This window comes from Crassostrea angulata, chromosome 2 (genome assembly GCF_025612915.1).
Source record: "Crassostrea angulata isolate pt1a10 chromosome 2, ASM2561291v2, whole genome shotgun sequence".
Taxonomy (NCBI): Eukaryota; Metazoa; Mollusca; class Bivalvia; order Ostreida; family Ostreidae; genus Magallana; species Magallana angulata.
In genome coordinates, this window is record NC_069112.1 from 69,823,876 (window position 1) to 69,846,446 (window position 22,571).

Below are 22,571 nucleotides of genomic sequence, written 5' to 3' on the forward strand. Positions count from 1 at the left end.
ATACTTCCACAAAAGTTTCAGCTTTCCTGGCTGATAAGTTTCTGAGAAGAAGATTTTTAAAGATTTACTCTATATATTCCAATGTAAAACTTCGACCCCCCATTGTGCCCCACCCTACCCCCAGGGATCATGATTTTCACAACTTTGAATCTACACTGATTGAGGATGCTTCCACACAAGTTTCAGCTTTCCTGGCTGATTAGTTTCTGAGAAGAAGATTTTTAAAGATTTACTCTATATACATGTATTTCTATGTAAAATTTTAACACCCCCCCCCCAATGTGGCCTCACCCTACCCCCAGGGATCATGTTTATCACAACTTTGAATTTACACTACCTGAGGATGCTTCCACACAAGTTTCAGCTTTCCTGGCTGATTAGTTTCTGAGAAGAAGATTTTTAAAGATTTACTCTATATTTTCCTATGTAAAATTTCGACCCCCCCCCCCATTGTGGCCCCACCCTACCCCCAGGGGTCATGATTTTCACAACTTTCAATCTACACTACCTGAGGATGCTTCCACACAAGTGTCAGCTTTCCTGGCTGTTTAGTTTCTGAGAAGAAGATTTTTAAAGATTTACTCTATATTTTCCTATGTAAAACTTCGACCCCCCATTGTGGCCCCACCCTACCCCCGGGGATAAGGAATTTCACAACTTTGAATCTACACTACCTGAGGATGCTTCCACACAAGTTTCAGCTTTCTTGGCTGTTTAGTTTCTGAGAAGAAGATTTTTTCAGATTTACTCTATATATTCCTATGTAAAACTTCGACCCCCCATTGTGGCCCCACCCTACCCCCGGGGGTCATGAATTTCACAACTTTGAATCTACACTACCTGAGGATGCTTCCACACAAGTTTCAGCTTTCCTGGCTGTATGGTTCTTGAGAAGAAGATTTTTGAAAAGTTCTCGAAATTTTTCATTAATTTCTTATTATCTCCCCTTGAAAACAGGTGTGGCCCTTAATTTTCACAACTTTGAATCCCCTTTGCCTAAGGATGATTTGTGCTAAGTTTGGTTGAAATTGGCCTAGTAGTTCTTGAGAAGATGTTGAAAATGTGAAAAGTTTACGGACAGACAGACAGACGGACGGACAGACGGACGACAGACAAAATGTGATCAGAATAGCTCACTTGAGCTTTCAGCTCAGGTGAGCTAAAAAAGGGAATAAATTTGTTAATAGATAATTGGACTTTTATTTACGCTACCAAAGATAGACATTAGAGGTGAATTAGAATGGATTAAATTATAGAGAATAGTGGAGAAAGAAGACCGCACACTCGGTCGCGCTACAACTGGAGGCAGCGGTGGATACTTTCTAAATTCTTGTGACACGGATATTAATTTCGATCTGGATTTTTTGTTTGTGAAACTGTGACAATAATTATGGATTACGGGGGAAACTTATTCATAGAGTGAATCAAATTATTTGACTGGATTTTTAGATGAAATTTGTTTGTTCTCTTTCATGTGGATTTTAAACTGTGAATTACTATTTACTTGGCATTGTGATGGATTCCTGTGGAAATTGTAGCAGATTTGTGAAACAGTATGACGTAGATAGCAATGGAAATTTTCGGTTCATTCGATTGATTGGCGTGGAATTACGCAAAGAGTGTCCTAACTGTTACGTAATGTTTTTGAAAAGTGAAAATTTGTGTTTAATTAGCAATGAAAATTAAAATGAATCAAGCAGATTCTACAAGTGTCCGTCATGTGGATGTAGAATAAAAACTTTTGAGTGTTAATTCAAAACAATGTTTTTCCAGGATAATGCGTATTCGTCACGGAAAATGGATTTTACGGATATTGATAATGAACCAGCGACGCCGGAAACTCCTCGGAATGTTAAAAGATCAGTTCTAAATTCATTCATGGAAAGTGAAGATGCCACCCAAATAGCAGAAAGGAATACAATTGAAAATTCGGAGCCTACGATTGCAAGTACTCCTATTGACGACGAAAGTTATAGAGGGGAGATGAATGAAACACATGGTCCTCGGGAAGCGTTTTCTTGGAACGGATTTATGACCTTCTGGATTCTAGTGATATTATTCGGATGTGCAGTTGCTTATGCCATTTACACCTACTTTCCGCTATATATGGTACTTTGTTTAACCAAGGAATTCATGATTTCTGGAATACTAGGATTAGTATGCCTTGTTTTGTTTAGCGTTGTACTAAAGTTGTGGAATCGTGAAAATATAGTCTGTGTACCACCCTCTCCAATTACACAGAACACGGACCAGTCAACATCAAAACGTACCGTTAGATTTACTCCAAGCTTTACGACGCCAACATTTACCCCAAGAGCCAGGAATCAAGCGAGCAGTTTTTCAAGTACGGCATCCGGATAACAAATACCAGTCATAAGAACGTTCAAAGGAGATGGAGAGGATATTTGGACGGAGTACATACGGTATTTTGAGAACATTGTATCGATAAATGACTGTGACGAGAATAGGACGAGAAGAGTATTTTTCCCTGTACTGCGAGGACAAGCAGAAACTTACGCCTATGGATTGACCGAGGAAATTAGGAAGAGTTGGACAAAATTAAAGCGAGCTATGGAAAATCGGTTTGGCCATAGCGTGATGAAAGAAAGTTATATAGCGGATGTCAAAATGCGAAGGAAACGTACCAATGAAACCTTTAGAGATTTTGGTCAAGCGATAGAAGATATGTACTGGAAGGCATACCCAGATAATAGAGAGTACATTAAAGAGAGCAGCCTAAAGACATTCTTGGATAATTGTAGTGAAGACAGTAAATATCGTTATGCTGTTAAAAGAATTCGTCCAAAGACACTATAAGACACCATTACAGCTGCTATGCAGGAGGAGTGTATTAGACTTGGAGAAAACTCTCGAGAACATTATGCTAAAACAAACAGACGCACAGTGTACGCCGTTTCTGAAGCATTCCAAAATGCGAATGCCAAGAAATCAACACAGCAGATGAAACCGAGACTTGAGGGAAATAGAAGACAGCCAAAGAGATGCTTCCAGTGTAATTCTACTGATCATTTATCATATCAATGCCAAATTAACTAAAGAAGTGAAGGAAAGCAGAACAGTCTCAACATTAGGAAAAATGTGGATCAGCATTTAAACAGTTCAGGACCGAGGCAGTGGGCCGGCCGTGCGCCGGTCGAGAAACCTGGAGGCATAGTACACCAGCTAAGCGTGATCTTCCCTTGGATATGGCAGCAGTAGTTACTAAAAGGGCGCAAGAGAAACACTGCTATTCGGATAGACGATTCTGGAGAATTGCAGCTCAACGAAACTGACCAGGTTTTAAGGACAAGTGTATTTATGAATCGCAGTTGTACTGAAAATGTAAGTCCAAGTACTGAGAGTACAGAAGTGCGAATTCCTGGAAAAAGTGGTTTTCAAAAAGAAGGACTAATTCAAGGAACGAAGGGGATTTGGAAAGTAGATATTTTATAACTGAGGAAACCTATTACAACATCATCCCTGAAAATAGGCCCGTACTAGAACGAGTCAGGACAAAATTCCTACGTGTTGATGGACAAGAAATAAATACTATTGGAACTGCTAAAATGACTTTAACACCGGGAAATGTGAATATAGAACAGCGAATTTTTTTGGTAGGAGTAAAACAGATTTTGTTAGGTTAAGACTTTTATGTGAAATATAAGTGTGTATAAGAATATGATACCAATGAACTTTTAATGAAATGTGAACTTACGGAAGGGAAACGAACTAATTACATATTTTGTACATAGACCGTACAAGTTCCTGGAGCTCACGAAGCTATTATACCATCCAAACTGACATATACAGAGGAAATCAACGGACTACCACTACCTTTGCAAATTTTTGTTGTATCACATCAAGTGACTGTCGCAAAAACATTACTGAATTCAAAAACTGGCGTTGTGTCTATTCGTGTTTTCAATCCTGGAGAGAAACCAAGATTGATCAAGAGGGGTACATTGATAGCATCATTCATACCAGTGGAGTATGTTAGTGAAGCAATTGATAATTGTTTTGACGAAGTTAGCCCTGTTAATGAGGAAAATGGTGAAATGCCGCAACATTTAAAGGCTGTCTACGACGATGGATGTTATCACTTGACTGCTGAGGAGTAAAGGAAGTTCAAGGAGTTCCTTATATGGAGAGAACGTGTATTTGCTAACCCAGAAAGATAAATGGAACGGGGTAAAATTGGAGAGCATCGGATAAAACTTATGGACGAGGAACCATTTAAAGAAGCACCGAGAAGGGTGCAAAATTTTAAGAGAGAAATCTTAGATGCTGAGATACTAAAATTGGAGAAACAGGACCTGGTCGAGAAATCAAAAAGTCCATGGTCATCACAAGTAGTACTGGTGAAGAAGAAAAACGGAAGCTGGTGTGTATGTGTAGATTACCGCCGTCTAAATGCAATAACAGTTAAGGATGCTTACCCAATTTCCAGAATACAGGATGATTTAGATGCCCTCGCTGGATCTAAGATGTTTACAACGCTAGATTTAAATATGGCGTACCATCAAGTGCCGATGGCAGAACAAGATAAAAAGAAAACAGGTTTGTTTCAGTATACCGTAATGCCATTTGGTTTATGTAATGCTCCTGCGACATTTCAACGGATTATAAAGAAAACCTTGAGTGGATTACAATGGAAAATAGCTGTGCTATACCTAGATGACATAGTGGTGTTCGGAAAGAATTTTGAAGAACATATCTCTAACCTTGAGAAAGTAGTTGATCGACTAGATGAAATGAATTTGAAAATAAAAGCAAAGAAGTGCTCATTCTTTAAACCGGAAGTTCAATTCCTGGGACATGTAGTAACAGCAAATGGAATAAAAACTGATCCTGTTAAAACAGAGGTGATTTGAAATGCCGCAAGACCAACAAATGTCAGTGAATTACGAAGTTTCTTAGGACTGATGTCATATTATCGAAAATTTATAAAGAATTTTGCAAAGATAGCAAAGTGCCTGCATGTGTTAACACGCAAAGAAACTAAATGGAACTGGACTGATGAATGCGACCATGCTTTTCATATACTTAAAGAGAAACTTGTGAGTGCTTCAATCCTTGGATACCCTGATCCAAAAGCTGGACAATTTTTCCTGGATACTGACGCTAGTAATAACGCTATTGGATGTGTTTTATCTCAAGTTCATGAAAACTGAAAGAGTAATAGCTTATGGTAGTCGAGCGTTGACCACAGCAGAAAAAACTATTGTGTTACACGTAAAGAAATGCTGGCAGTAGTTTATTTCATGAAATACTTTAAACATTACCTACTTGGAAAAGAATTTATTCTACGCACAGACCATGGATCTCTCATTTCGCTAGACAGATTCAAAGAGCCCGACAGACAAATATGCCGATGGTTGCAGCAGATAGGACCATTTAATTTTAGAATTGTCCATCGCCCAGGAAAAAGGCATTCTAATGCAGGTGGTTTATCTAGGATCTTAGTAAACTCAAATGAGACAGTGTGTAGACAGTGTAAAAGAAAACCTGACGATGTATATGATGGAGCCCTAGAAAGTCACGTTAACGAGTTGCCTAAACACCAAAGCGAGACAGATTTGTGTATTGATCAAGCTACATGTGATACACATCATCTGTTCAACACCACTGAAAACAAGAGTGACAACAAACAATCAACGGGGAAAGGACGAAAGGAGAATAGACCCAGACGAGCAAAACCGCAACCCGAGACTGATGTTGACTAACATACTCTGGAATTAGAAAAATACAAATAGACGATGAAGGTAGGGGATTTATCCTTAACTGGATTGAAAAACATTGAGACCGGAATAAACCAACATTTGAAGAATTATTTCATATGCACCCCGAGTGTCGATTCTGGTATGGAAGATGGGAACTGTTAACCGTACATGAAGGTGTGCTATGCATTGAATGGATACATGGCAATTCTGTGCGATTACGGACATGTACATCAAAATCATTAAGAAATGCTTTATTGTGGCACTTTCATGATTCGCCTATATCTGGACATAAAGGAGTTTTAAAGACAAAGAAAAGAGCCGAACAAAGTTCATACTATTGGCCCAACTTTCACCTAGATATCAACGACTATGTAAAATCATGCGATATATGTGAGGAAAAGAAAAATCTTTCCAAAAAGAAGAGACATTTCATGAAAAGTTATGTGTCGGGAGGACGACTTGAGAGGATAGCAGCTAATTTAGCAGGACCATTTCCTAAGTCTGAAAACGGAAATATGTTTATTGTAGTAGCGGATTATTTTTCTAAGTACATGGAGATTTATCCATTCCCTAACATGGAGGCTGAAACAATAGCTGATGCAGTATTTCGCGGGTGGATCAAACGTTATGGGTTCCCGTATGAAATTCACACCGATCAGGGAAGTCAATTCGAGAGCCAACTATTTTCTCAACTTTGTGAAATATTGTGCATTTCAAAAACTCGAACAACTGCTTTTCATCCGAGATCAGACGGGATGGTGGAAAGACTTAATCGAACTATGAAAGAAATGATTTCGAAATATGTGAATTTACCGCAAACAAACTGTGAGAAATATATTGATGCTATAAGCATGGCATACAACACGTCTGTGCATGAGACTACAGGATTAACGCCATACCGCATGCTATTTGGATGTGAAATGACAGATCCAGTGTCTTTGTTGTGTGATTTCAGTGATGATATAAAGTGTTATTCGGATTATGTGACAGAGTTGTGTGAAAGTTTGGAAAAAGCTCATGATTTAGCCAGAAAGACAATTTGATCGTCGGTATCAACGCAGAGGAAGCTGTATAAAAAGAACATTACTGAACAAAACTATGAAGTGGGAGATGTGGTGCGACTATACCAGCCTAAACAGAAGAAGGGGACAAAACTGAGACTTTCGCGAAACTGGACTGGGCCTTGGGTGATAACAAAACGCCTAAGTAACATCCTTTACCAAATTCAGCATTCAAAGACTCCAAAACAAAAGATTGTACATGCTGATAATTTAAAGCCATTCCGCACTAAAAAAACGACACAAAGTCAACTTAAAACTTTAGTGAATACAAACGCCAAAAATTGCGAGCATCAAAATATCCAAGTCTGATACCATCCCTGTCCCGAAGAGCCATGCAGATAAAAGAAGCACCGACAAGTCGCGAAAACCCGAGAGAACAAGATCAAAGACCCTTGCCGAAAGTGACCGCGCTGCAGCTGGGGAGGACCGCGACAGTCGCCAGACACGTAATACACGAATTCCAGACAAACCCGTTACACGGACCAGGGCCGGGCGCGCCTTATAAAAGTACCGAGCAGATTCAAGGGAACATAGGCATTTTGGACTTCTAAATGAGCAGATGATTTGTGAAACGTGTAGACTTTTATTCAGAAGAAGAAAGACTCTTCATCAACATATTAAAGAAATTCATAGTGAGCGTGTAAATATATATAAATGTGACTTTTGTTGACGACCGTTTTCCCGAAATTTTTTTTTGAAAAAAATTTGAAAGCCGCACACGGAACAGACAGAAAATGAGCCTGACAGCGGCAATCCTGTTCAAACAACTGCGTGTGTCATGCACTCGATAACGCTATCTCTAACGCGTACCACAACAGTGATGCCCAACGGGAATACGGAAGTAGAGCGCCGAACCAATGTGTGTTTTAGTGAGAACATTTCACCCGGAAATGTAGACATGGAAGCCCTTATAAGTGACATTCTATCCGAAATTCCGTTACGGTTACATTTCCAATCACAGAGACACCGCCAGTGCCACGGACATTATTCCGTGTAATTATGAATTGTAAAAAACTGTTAAGTTAAGGTGTATGTATTGTGTGTGTTTGATTTTAAATTTCAATGCTTAACTTTTATTTTGTACGGGTCCAAAATCTTTAGTCGGGGGGAGTTGTAGAGAGTGATTTGTTTGTCAACGTGTGTATGTGTATTACGTAATCAGTGACCGGCAGCTACCGAGGAGCTGCTGGGTATTAGCAGCTCCGGCGGAGCTGCCCCCGTTTTGTGTGTATATATATATATAGGTGAAAGTATGAAGAGTAGTCCGAGAGGCAGATTTAGAATGTGACCTATGTTTGTGTAAATTTTTCATATGTTAAAAAAAAACACGTTAAAATTTGTTAATAGGTAATTTAACTTTTTTTACGCTACCAAAGAAGGAAATAAGAGGTGAATTAAAATGGATTAATTTATAGAGAATAAGGGGGAAATAAGACCGAACGCTCGGTCGCGCTACATGATATTGATTTCCTGTTTCAGGCGTTGGAGGATCGGTTTGCGCCGCCTAGCCAAACCGGACTTTATAGAGTCCAGATGAGAGAAAGACCGTCAGAGAGCGGGTGGGACTCTTCCTGAGCTAGGCCAAGTCATTCGGCGGCTCGCCTATTTGGCATACCCTACCGCCTCTGCTGAGATTCGGGAAACGTTGGCCAAAGAAGTAGACGCACTGGTAGACTCAGAGCTGATTATTTGCATAAAGCAGTCCCGCCCCAGACACCTGAATGATGCGATTAAACTGGCCGTGGAGCTAGAGGCATACAATAAAGCGGAGAGAAATGGCTTTGCTCGTCACACTGCCTCAGATCCAGAAAACGATACATGGGCAAAGATGATAGATGCTCTTAATTCAAAGATAGACTCACTACAGTTAGAGGTGAAGTCTTTAAAGGGACAAGGTTGGGGCGATGCGCAGTGAAGACCCAGTGTACAGGAGAAGCAGAAATTATGCTATTACTACAGAAATCCAGGATATATTCGGAAAGACTGTAAGGCCTACAGAGATAACAGACAGAGAATTCTACCATTAGTAGTGAAAGCGGGAATCGAAGACATGGAAAGAGAGCTGAGGTAAATTCTAATCAGATGCACAACAAGACTAATGGAACAGCCTCCATTGGCGCAAACATCGTGGGTTCAGACGCTGGCTTGTTTCTAAAGATGAAGATATGCGGTGTAGTGGCCAAACTATTGGTAGATACTAGAGCTACCCTGACCCTTCTATCTACGGAGTTGTGGTCCAAAGTTTCAGATAACGATAAACCAGTCTTGAAGGACATGAAGCGACAGATTCTTGATGCAGGTGATAACTGCCTTCGCATTCGTGGTAGAGGCAACTTCTTTAGCCAATGCAGTACACTCAACACAAGAATTTAAGCTGTCGTAGCTGATTTGGGTTTAGATGGGATCTTAGGCGTCGACTTCTTCGAGCGACACAGCTGTTGCATAGATATACAGCGAAGCATGGTTTTCCCCACACGCTTTTGAAGGAGGCAATGTTATCACGTTTTCACAGTGAACACAGTCACCATTCCGACAAACCAAGAGTGCTTATCTTCATTGGGGGTCAAGACTACTTAGTTGAGCATAACGATAAATTTGTTGCCTCAGGTAACTAGCTGGAAGAACCTTAATGAAAGGAAACAGCATTGTGCCAATACGCGTATTAAACATTGGACAAGAGCAGCGCACCATATACAGTGGAACGCATGTGGCTGAATTGCCATTCTGTCGTCCTGTGTAGAGTAAAAAGGAACAGCCGCATAATACCAAACTCGACGAAAAATTGGAGGAACTCCTATGAAAGGTGTAGTGTTGATCTGACGGATGACCAGCGGTTACTAGTGCGTACATTTCTCGGGTAATACACGCACGCATTTGCTTTAACAGATTCGGATCTTTGGACAACCAGCATCGTTTAGCATGAAGATGATGTTGGCGGCGCTTATCCTATCAAAAAACCATTACGACAGGTTCCCTTCCATGCAGCTAAAGAAATGAACAAACATGTAGGGGGGATGAATCAAGACGTAGAAATAGAACCCTTTTTTAGTCCATGGGCAGTGGGAGTAATGCTCGTGGAGAAAAAGAACGGGAGCACTCGCTTTTGTGTGGACTACAGGAAATTAAACAGTGTGACTATCAAAGATGCTTACCCTCTACCGCGCATCGATGAGTCTCTCGACAATCTCACTGGGAATGCTTGGTTTTCAACTCCGGATCCATGCTCCGGGTACTGGCGAGTATTCGCAAAGGTCTTTTTCAAATCAAGAATATGCCATTTTGGCTCAGCTGCGCGCCAGCGACTTTCCAACGATTAATGGAGACAGTTATCGCAGGATTATAATGGGAGATATGTTTGATATACTTGTAGTTTGGAAAAAGTCTGAACACATGATAGAAAACCTTACAAGGATATTCGACCGTATCGTAGCTGCAGGCCTGTCAAGGATATTCGACCGTATCGTAGCTGCAGGCCTGAAGCTCAAGCCGAAGAAATGCGTTCTGTTTTCGCGCAAAGTCTATATCTTGGGCATGTAATCACAGAGCATGGTATCTCTTCTAAATCAAGAGAAGGTGCAAGCAGTCAAAGACTGACCAGAGCCCTGTAACGTGACGGAGGTCCGTTCGTTTCTCGGTATCTGTGGATATTATCGGAGATTCATGGACAAGTTCGCTGATAAGGCATGGTCATTGGCAAAATTAACAGAGAAGAGCAACGCGTTTGTGTGGACTAAAGAATGCCAGGAAGCTTTCGCCGAGCTGAAGGATCGATTATGCAACGCACTTATTCTATGTATGCCTGACTTTACCAAACCATTAAGCCTGGATTCAGATGCCAGCAACTTTGGTGCCGCTTTCACAGGATATTGATGGCACATAACGTCCAATTGGCTCTGCAAGCCGCACTCTATCGAAGGCAGAACAAAAATATTGTGTAACAATGAAGAAACTCCTGGCAGTGGTTAATTGTTGTAAATACTTTAAGCACTATCTGTATGGCAAGCGATTTACAGTGCGCATATACCATGTATCACTACGCTGGCTGATGCGATTAAAATATCTGGAGGGGCAACTCGCACGCTGAAGTGTTGAGTGTGTCTGACATGAAGATTGAGCATCGGCCTGGAAGCCAGCATCGAAACGCAGACGCGTTCAGCCGTATTCCGTGCAAGCAGTGTGGTTTCACCAGCGATTGGGAGCTTACCGCTGACCTCGCCAACGTAAAAGCCGAATCAGGAGGTGACACTCTGCGTAGTTTACAAGACCAAGACCCGCAAATCAAAGTCAAAGACTGAGTGACCAATCTCGCCAAGCCTGACTTTGACATAGTCAGCGGAGAGGGCAGATTTTTTAAGTCTTTGTGATCACAGTTCTGGTCCCTAGAAGTCCAAGACGATATTTTGTACCGAATGTTGAAGAAAATTTGACAAAACGTCCACAATGCAAGAAATATTGAGAGAGGAGAAATGCCCTGTTCCTGAGTCATGATAACCGGTCTTTGGGACATTAAGGATTGTGCACAACACTGGCAAAACTTCGACAGAGGTACTACTGGCCTGGTTTAGAGGAGGATATGAGATCGTACATAGCAAGATGCGACCAATGCACCCGAACTAAGAGACCATTGAAGCACAAAAGAACGCCAATGCAGATTGCCAAACCTGGAGCTCCTATGGAGGGCATTGCCATTAATATCCCTGTAGAGTTGCCAATCACAGCCAAGAGTAACACGTATATACTTGTCAACTCTGATTATTTCTCCAAGTGGACAGATTGTTTTCACATGCGTAACAATGAGGCAGAGACAGTGATGACGCACATCATCGTGCAACAATTCATCACTCACTTGGGAGTCCCGTACGTAAATCACTCAGACCAGGGTACCCAGTACGAGCGTTAGCTTTTCAGCGAGATTTAAAAACTTTTGGGTATCAGGGAGACGCGCACGACGCCATACCACCCCCAGTCGGATGGCATGGTGAAAAGATTCAATAAGACACTAGCCAGTATGCTGCGCGCATATGTTGACGATCATCAGCGGGATTGGGATACTCACCTTCCGTACCTGATGATTGCATATCGATCTGCCGAACATGAGACAACTGGATGTACTCCGAACCTACTAATGCTAGGACGTGAAGTTGCGACTCCGTTAGACATTATGTACGAAAGGCCAAGCAGTATCACAGACATTCCTCAGCATGAATGGCCATGGGAATTAAAAGACAGGATGTAAGGGGCATATGCTGCAGTACGATATCATGTAGATGGGGAAATGAGTCGTCAGAAACGCTACCATGATATCAAGCTACATTGGCAGAAGTTTGCAAAGGGCGAAACTGTGTATGTCTTTTTCCCCAGTGCAAAGTGGGTCATTCCTCAAAACTGACGGCGTACTGGAGAGGGCTTTATTCAAACTTAAAACCAATCTCCAACTCCTGTATGAAGTAAATTGTGGGAGGCGAGGAAGAGCACAAGTGATCCATACAGATCGAATTCGCATACAGCTTCCCCAGTATGTATATGATGAAGCCGAAGACACGGATTCATTGTCTGAGAATAAGTACATGCCGTTAGATGCGGACAGTTTTGATGAGACAAAACTTGAATCGCCAGATGATCAGGATGAGTAGTACCCTGTTACTGACAATGAAGAAAGTCTAGCCACAGCACGCAAGCGCCGAGCTGGCATGACGTTTATGTATTATAAGCTTGCAGGAACTTGTGCATACTGCTGCGGCACAAACAAAGCAGTATCAGAGAAGATGGGCATTAACTCGCCGATGTTAATATACGTAGTTGGGCTGCGTGAACCTAGTCCGGTAAAAAAAGACTAGACATGTTTTATGATTTTATTTTGGGGTTGTTTTAATTTTGGATGCAACTTCACCTTTTGTGAAGTAGGGGTCATAGTTTTAGGTTATAGTTTTGCGAGGACGCAACATTTTGAGGAGGAGGTGATGAAGCAGGCAACTAATTTTCATTTATATCTATTTGTATTACTGTATTGAGTTATTGCCATTGATTTATTGGTTAATGCATCCACTGTTAACCAATTATTGAGATGATTATTTTTATACAATAATAAATAGTAAACAATAATTAAATAATAAATGTAAATAAGGTGTTCTGCATAAGTAGTTTTAGATTACATCGAATAAGTGTGTTTATTTTTGATTTCCAATTTTAAGATACTTCATATAGGGACAGTGGCTATTGTGTATAGGGAAACGACTGTTTGGGGTTAATCTTAGACAGGTACGGCTAGATAGAGTGTTTTTTGACATCCCTGCTCTATCTAATCATCGTGTCATCTAACCTACGATACCGAGTGTGCGGTCATCCCTGCTGTGTATCACATTAATACAAGTGTGCGGTCATCCCTGCTTGTATTGGTGGTGGTTGCGGCGGAGCACTAGTGTCGCAAGTGTGCGGCACTCCTTGCTTGCGTTGTTGGCGCAAGTGTGCGGTCATTCCTGCCAGCGTAACGTTGAGTCCCTACTGTAATGAAAAAAAACGGAGACTATCAAATAACCCCGAGGAAACCCTGAGTGGCACTGAGGGACCCTGAGTTTTGCACTGAGGGTACTGAGGAAATCCTGAGAGACACTGAGGGACCCTGGTGTTTGTACTTAGGAAGCCCTGAGAGACCCTGATGTCGGCACTGAGGGTACTAAGAAAGCCCTGAGGTCGGCACTGAGGACACCCTGAGAGACCCTGAAGTCACTTTTAATAGAAACACGACCAAAATTATTCGATTAAAATAAAATTATAAAAGCTAATATAATTAACTTTTATAATGATTAATGATATTTTTATTTTGTAGAAATTTCTTTTAAGCAACTCTGAGATTAAGTAAGAAAAAGAAATAATGATTGGGAATGAGCCATGTTATATTGTCTGATTGTATTGAGGTTTTATTTTCAAACAAAACGCTTATTTTTAGGGGTTTTTTTTTGTTCATACTACAACAAAGATTTTTCTTAATTTACAATAAGCATGCATAAAAAATAATATCTAATATAAATAATGACACTTATTTCAATTTGACATCTGATTTTAATAGAACTTTCACTGTACTGTTTTTCTTAAACACTGCATATTACCTTCTACTAAAACTTCCGTTGTGTACATGTATATCAATTGTCAATTCTATTGTTTGTCCATGATCACAAAAACACTGGAACTAACACAGAATATACAAAATATACACACTCCAGTTTACTGCATGTAAAGAACAGGTGCCCGAGGCAATATTGGAAATACATTACAGTTGTGAAATTGTCGCGAATTGATTCAACTGAAAAGCCAATTTGTTTGATAAATTAGGATAATTTAGCTAAGCGATGGGGTTACTTAATATTGTATAGTTTTGTGTAAACTAGTATCTCTATTTTGAAAATTGAAATTCGATATCAGTTTGAGAGTTCATTATTGACAAAGTTAAACCAACTTTTAAATTAAAAAAAAAAACAACTTAAACCCGTGTCCAGTATTTCGATGATTGTTAAGATAACCGTGCCTTGGTTTGACACGTAGTCAAACTCATGAACTGTCTGCCTCGTCTATATCAGGACAGAAAACAAAACTGAATTTTACAGATGATCTGAACTACCTACTGCAGGGTTGTACTTGTGTCAATTTCAGTCTAAGAAAGACGTTTGTGAAGTGCAATGTCAAAGAAAATATCTATTGTAATAAGTTTTAAACACTGTTTCGTTCTACCCACTAAGTTTTCGACTTGATCTTTTAATCTTAATTACTAATAAAGGAATTCGTTCTCTTACTCATTCATATACAGGCTTAAACACGTACATTCCAGGCACGTAGCATAGATTTTTCTCTCAACAAACATTTAACTTGGATTACATATGAATCAACATGCATATAAATCCCCCTCCTCTTTTTTTGGAGCACGTAAGTATTTAAAGTAAAATGAAAGAAATTATCAATGAAAATGTGCTTTAAATTGATAAATAGACCCAATTCGCCCCCTCCCATATTTAGCAATAGATCTACGTTTTCGCAATTTTGAAAAGTTGCATTATTCTCCATATTGTCAAGATTTTTTTAATAAGGTTGCCCCCCCCCTGCCTTTTCAAAAACTATGCAAGTAGTAATTCAATTTCAAAATGTTGAACTTTCCGAAATTATAAATAATTTCCATCCGATTTCTTGTTACCGGAAATGCCGAGACAGGGGAAGGGACATTCCGCGGTCTGTTTTTCTTGTATTAATAATTTTAATTTAAGGACCAGTTAAAGAATTCAATTTTAACATAGCACGGGAATCACGGATATCCAATTTTTATTGTTTACGATGCACAACAGAGTCTGATAAATTGAATCAAAATTGATGTTTATACATGAAAAAAAAAACTCTTCTAATGAAATGTGTGTGTCATTAAACGAAAACAAACCTGAAGTGCAATGATTTTGCTTTTGTTTCTTATAGTACCATTAATACAAGTAGGTGTCAATATTACAATGTAACATTAAATTAACCAAAAAAAATAGACCCATCGTAAAACAATCTTCATTTCAAGTCAAATTTGGTTCAACCCCCACCGTCTTCGACCAAATAATTCGCCGCTCCAATAAGAAGTACCTTCCAACGCTCTCTCTCTCGCTTTCTCTCTCTCTCTCTCTTTCTCTCTCACATGTACAAATACTTAATATATGTTTAGTACTACTAAATGTAGCATGCGGTAATATGCCAGTACCCTCAGTACCGACCTCAGGGTCTCTCAGGTCTTCCTCAGTACCCTCAGTGAAAACCTCAGGGTCCCTCGGGGTTTCATCAGTACCCCCATTGCAAACCTCAGGGTCTCTGAGGGTTTCCTCAGTATTCTCAGTGCCGACCTAAGGATCTCTCAGGGTTTTCTCTGTGCCACTCAGGGTTTCCTCGGGGTCACGATTTTGGTCAAATTCTATTTTTATGTTTTTATTATTTACAATGCTTTAGGAATGCATTTCTAATGAACGAATGAAATTTGAGAGTCAGTCATTGAGTTATAAGCAAAATACAGGGCTAGCAATTCTTTGTCATGTAAACAAGGCTCGTGCCCTGTTTTTGTTTACAAAGGTTTAAAATACCTGTAAAAAACATTTTCAACCTGATTTGTACGTATTTCTATTTATTATGAGTATGAATAAACAGTTCCTAACGTTGAACACATTCTTTTTAGGTCTAAAACTGGAATTTTTACTTCAACATTAAAAATGTAAACAAAACCTTTGTTTACATAGCAAAGAATTGTAAGCTCTGTAACTCGCTTTTAACTCTATGAATGACACTCAAATGTTGGTTGCCTATTAAAAATGACTTACTAAACCGTTGGAAACATTAAAATCGAAAAACTTATTTTTGACTAAAATCATGACCTTGCCCATTTAAAGGGGCATGGTCATGGTTTTTTGGTCATTTTTAAAAAAAAATTATTTACAGTGCTTTAGGAATGCATATTTAATAATACAATGAAATTTAGGTGCCAGTAGATAGGGGGCTCAAAATTCTTTATCACGTAAGCAAGGCTCGTGTCCTATTTTTGTTTACATAGGTTCAATATAGAGGTAAACAATTTTTTTCAAGCTGATATGTCTATCTTCTTATTTATTTTAAGCATTAATAAACAGTTCCTAATTCATTTTAGGTCTCAAACTGGAATATTTACTTCAACATTCAAAATGTAAACAAAAGTTTTGTTTACATACCGAAGAATTGTAACTCGCAAATTACTCAACAAATGGCACTCAAATTTTGGTTGCCTATTAAAAATGCCTTAATATAGCATTGTAAACTTTAAAATAGATAAAAAGACTTTGACCAAAATCGTGACTATGCCCCTTTAAATATATGCAAAGAGATTTAATTTTTGTAACCAATCAATTAACTAGATACAAGTATATGTTATCATTTAAAACCCCAAGCACATGGTATATTAGTAATAAAAAAATGTGACATTTATTAAAATGGACTGATGGTTGTAACCAGTCTGCTACATCTTGATGTTTCTGTTTATTTTTTGTAGATCTGGGTCAGACCACTGCTGATGTAATGGGTTCGCTAAATGAAATCCAAACAGAAACAGATAAACCAGATCAAGCAAATCAGTTCCTGCTAAAACTGATGTTTTCACCCAAGTTACTTCACTCAATCACAGTGACAGGCGTTTATTGCTGTAATCACATTTCTTGTGTGACGTCGGATCTGATATGGGTCAGCGATGACACAAACAATCTCATCTTGACAGACAAAACAGGTGTCACTCTACATCGTGTAAATGATGTATGTAGTGGTTTAGCATTACACACTGTGAACAATAAGGGTGAATTGATTTATATAAACCGAAATCATGACATCATCACACTGTCAACGGATATGCAAACAGCCACCATATTTATAGAGATAGCAGATTCTTCATTACTACCACTTTGTGTGTATTGGTCCCCAATAACTTGCAATCTATTGGTCACAATGTATTACTATGGAACAAGCATAGGCAAGGTATCCCGATACAACCAGAGCGGACAGCTGATTCAAACCATACAGCACGACAACAAAGGATTGGAACTGTATGATACACCTTACAACATAACAGAAAACAGAAATGGGGACGTCGTAGTGTCTGACAAAGGTGCTGTAGTAGTGACAGAGTTTGGAGGAAGATACCGTTTCTCCTACACAGGACATCCATCAGGATCAACACTATTTCCACTTGGAATTTGCACAGACTCGCTGTCACACATCTTGCTGTGTGATCATACAACCCAAACAGTTCAAATATTAGATAAGGACGGTAAGTTCCTGTCGCATCTACTGATAGAATCACAAGATATAAATTTACCACTAAGCCTGAGTTATGATGTCAACACTCAAAGTCTCTGGGTCGGATCAAGAACCGAGTCCGAAAACAAGGTGTGTGTCTACAGTTATATAAACAGACATGATTTTCTGACAGGTAAGTCTGATTAATCATCAATTACATTAATTACAAATAGATAACTAAAACGACACACATTTTGTGTTAATAACGAGTAAATAAGATACATAGGGTTGTTTATTTGTGCGATTGTTTGTTAGTTAAACTTTTAGTAAATTATTCCATCAATTTGGTCTACTGTCGCAAGTCATGTTATTCTGTCATTTAAAGAAAGATCATTGTATTTAATTTATTTCTCAAATTAGTAGACAGATAATTGTTTTTTTTTTCTAAACATCATAAATCTATTTTTTGGATTTACTTTATTAGATTAAGAAAATCATGTGTCAAAGTAATACATATGTTTTTTTTAAATTAGATATTAAATGTCGTCGGTTTCTATCTGATTAGAAAATGTATTTTTTTATGCTAGACATGTCCTCATAGGAGTAATATCATTCTTGTTTTGGTGATTATCTGAATCATTCCTTTGTATCCTGTAGATGAGCCACAGCTTGAGAGGAATCATTTTTTTTAAAGCAGTAAAGAAGAAGATAGAAAACAACTATTTGTTCGACGTTCTACTTTATGAACTATTAAGAATGATGTCCTCTTTAAAGGGGCATGGTCACGATTTTGGTCAAATTTTATTTTTCTGTTTTTATTATTTGCAATGCTTAAGGAACGCATTTCTAATGGTCAAATGAAATCTGGGTGCCAGTCGTTGAGTTCTAAGCAAGATACAGGGCTTACAATTCTTCGTCATATAAACAAGGCTCGTGCCCTGTTTTTGTTTACATAAGTTCAATATACCAGTAAAAAATCTTTTTAAAGCTGGTTTGTCTATCTTATTCATTTTAAGCAAAAATAAACAGTTCCTTACGATTAACACACTCATTTTAGGTCTAAAACTGGAATTTTCACTTTAACATTCAAAATGTAAACACACGCTTTGTTTACATAGCGAAGAATTGTAAGCTTTGTAACTCGCTTATGACTTATCAAATGACACTCAAACTTTGGTTGCCAATTAAAAATGCCTTAATGAAGCATTTTAAACATTAAAATCGAAAAAAAAAAGTTTTGACCAAAATCGTGACCATGCCCCTTTAAAATACATGTAGTACTCACAGGTGAATATATCTTGAACTATATTTTAATGTTTGTCAACTGTTTCAAGAATGTGACTAAATATGAATTTTTAACACATTAAAGTAAATCTTGACGAATATCCCGACAACTTTTGAACAAACCATGACAACGGCGACGAATATTCCGAAAACTTCCCATTGCAGTTAGACAACGACGACATATATTAACAACTTATCAAGAAAGCATGACAACAAGAACAAATGTTACACCGGCTTCCGAACAAAGTAGAACTACGACAAATATCCCTACAATTATTAAGAAAGACAACATTCCAAGAATCAAACAAACCACTACAACATGTGGTGATAACAAACAAAAATGCACAACATGAAATGAGCAAACAGAAACTCTAAAAATAAGAGGTAGGATCAGATGCCATAGAGCAGTCTGCTCTGGCCGGTTACACCGACCTGGTGCTCTTTGTCGTTATCGTAAAAAACGGAAAAATCCGTAGACAACTTGATGATTATAAACAGTAAATATGGAAAACGTCTGAAAGCATGCGACCAAGTGTGAGATTGTATTTGCTGACGTATCGGCCATAAAACTTACCAAATGATAGCTTTAATGGAAAATGAATATAGTTCTTTTTTAACAAACTGTTTATCAGTAGCTTGCCTTTATTAGTAGAGCGTTCCCTTGCGTGCAGTAGATTCATACTACTATGTTTTCATATTTTTCTTAATGCTGGAAGTGACTTGCAGTGCCTATCAGACCCAACCTAACACCAAAGTAAACCCCAACTAAACCCCGGGTTTACTTTTTGGGTTTACTCTGGGTTTACTTTTTGAAAATTTGGGTCCACTCTGGGTTTACTTTGGGTTTACTCTGGGTCCACTCTAGTAAACCCAGGGTTTAGTTGGGGTTTACTCTCTGTTACGTTGGGTCTGATCGGTACTGTAGGTATAAAATTTCAATTTATGCATATATACATGGATATTTCAAGTTCATTATTAATGATGCATTGATAGCGCTATATGTTGGTACTAGTACTTAAGTGAAGTTATGGGGCATATATCTGCAACATCACTGGATTGTTTCCTATCTAGTTTATAACAGGAGCTAACTCCATTGGCTCCAATACTGATATACTTCTCTTTATCTAGTATGTTTTTGTAGTGTTGTGTCCCTTTGTTTACATTTGCCAGTTGTCAAACTTTGCTATGGTATTTCATATTTATATTTGGTAGCTTATTAAAGGTCATATGAAACGATATCCTGACCATATTGAGTTATATACGGGAATGAGTTCATAAGTGCCTATTTAATAAGACTGACATTGTTTTTTGGATATTTTATGCAAAATGTGAGCGCCACAGTCGATCAAAATTAGATAATCGGGAAAAGGAACATTGACTTACGCGGCTTACCTCCCTTGCTTATGACGTCAGTAAGACCCAATCGCCTTATAAAGCTATGTTGTGAATACAAATATCCATGTCATTTTGCAGCATTTTAAAAGAAAAAAAATACTATTTTATATAAAAACTTGTATAATTATACAATAATCAACCACGTCAGTATTTTTTCTCTCAAGAAATGAAATCGTGTGCGTTTTTATTGACATGTAATAGCGTGTACATAATGAAATTCAGTTTCGAGACTGCAGGGAGAATAAATGATTTTTTTCATAGATCCACATGCAAGTATAATATAATTTTAATATAAGCATATTTATATGTTTTATTTTGATCTTTTTAATGAAATTGACAAATTCAAAAATAAGTCTGATCGTTTTTTACCATTTGCACGTTCATGCAATTCATTAAGATTTTTTTTCTAAACAACTTGTAGGCCTCATTGTGCCTCATTCGCTTCACGATTATATTGTTTGTTTCATTTTCAAATTCACAAATATGTTACCATTTCATTATTTTTAGTCTAAGAGAAATTTCTTCAAATGTTTTGTTTTTGAAACGTGTACTTGAATGTGCGGTGTTTTGATTTTAAAACGTGTATGTGCGGTGTTTACTCACAGATCCCTTTTATCTCACTGTCTTCTGCAATGTTTTCTTTCGGGTTTTTTTATCATTATTGATGCTTGTTCATAATAAAATCTGATGATTATCTTCACATTCGTTCACAACTATTTTTATCAAACAACCGATTTATTTTACCGATACATTTCTAAATCCTTAAATGCCATATTTCCGCGATCTAATTTAATAAAACGTTAATACACGTGTACACAAAAAATCATCAAATCTTGTCTGATCTTAAAAAAATTGCTGGTGCACATCTTCAGATGGTGTTAAACATATGTACAAATTTTCAAACTGTGCCATTCAGTAATAAAAAATTATATAGGGGGGACAAAGTTGCGTCTACAGACAGACGGACAGGGTGAAACCAATATACCCTCCCCCCTTAAACTTCGTTTGCGGGGATATAATAAGCCAGATCATGCACAAATTTCAAGTAAGTCTAGAATGGCAGTAGCTGACAAAATGTCTTTGTCCAAGGTCAAAGTTTTGGAGGTAAAAGGTTTAACCAATGAAAATTAAGGAATAAATAAAGCTAAAATACTACTCAGATATCCTCTTACAGGTGTACTGAGAGTATCATTGGTGGATCAAAAGATTTAGTTTTTAAAAAGTTATTTATTGAAATATTTTATTTTATTATTTGATTAATTATTATTACCTTTATTCAATGTATACACAATGTTGATAAAATAATACACACATTATTGCTGGTCAATATTAATTGACACATAAATTTGTATATTATTTATTAATTAAAATTAAGTTACATATTCATAAAGGTACAATCACGGAGTTGTACATTTGAATTATCTAAAATATACCAACTATTACATTTCTAATGTGGTGACTACTAGTATCTTAAAAAGGCTGAAAGAGATAAAACCAAAGTACACCTGAGAGATAAATCCACTGCATAAAACAACAAAAATGATTTGATTAGCCTTGTAATTAAAATGCACATAAATTACATTGCAAAAACCACACTGTAGTTACTCAGGTGACCGATAAGGCCTATGGACCTCTTGTTTAAATACAACGTATTTTTATCAACAACAATGAGTGTCAAAGTATTACTTTCCTTCAGCTATATGTTGAAAAAAGAACAGTGATGTGGTGTATGATTTAACATTAAACAGAGGTTTGGGGACGTGATAACCCGTGCACAGGATCATATAATACGTCGTATGAATTAAGTAAGGCATATTTAAGGGCTTGGTAAAAAATCTGAAAAGAAGTTAAAGCGGTAATTTCCGGAATATGGCAGATTTTAATAAAAATTGCTAAAAAAATCTCAATTATTTGAATAAAAGAATATAATAATATCAACTATCAATTAAGTAATAAAAGTATACGTATAACTGCCAATGCGTGCAATGAAATATATTTCACCTTTTGTGAGCCTCCGTTGATGAATAATTTACCAATGTCAATGACTGTCATATGTTAATGAGGTTAACTGTTGTTTGTTCACTATTTTACGCCACGTCGACAAGGAATGACAGACGTAACAGAGAGAACTGTTGCCAGCCATTACATGTCTTCAACAAGTTATATCTCATTCTGTATTTTATGTAGTGAGAGTAAATGAATGTTTAAAACACAAGAACGGAAAAACAAATACATAGGTGAATGTGTTTTTTTAACATTGGCTGTAAGACAATAACATTTACAGATCTTAAATACAACCGTTACATGTAAAGAGTAATAGTATTGTGTCTACCTGAACTAATAT

General features: G+C 37.8%; 1 protein-coding gene across 1 annotated transcript in view; it reads left to right on the forward strand.

Moving 5' to 3' along the window:
• LOC128174791 (uncharacterized) overlaps positions 1-22,571 on the forward strand; it is a 39,056-nt gene that overhangs the window by 6,341 nt on the left and 10,144 nt on the right. The window contains exon 2 of the mRNA XM_052840248.1: positions 16,812-17,741. Within this exon, the coding sequence (XP_052696208.1) occupies positions 16,812-17,741 (930 nt within the window). The remainder of the gene's footprint in view (positions 1-16,811; positions 17,742-22,571) is intronic.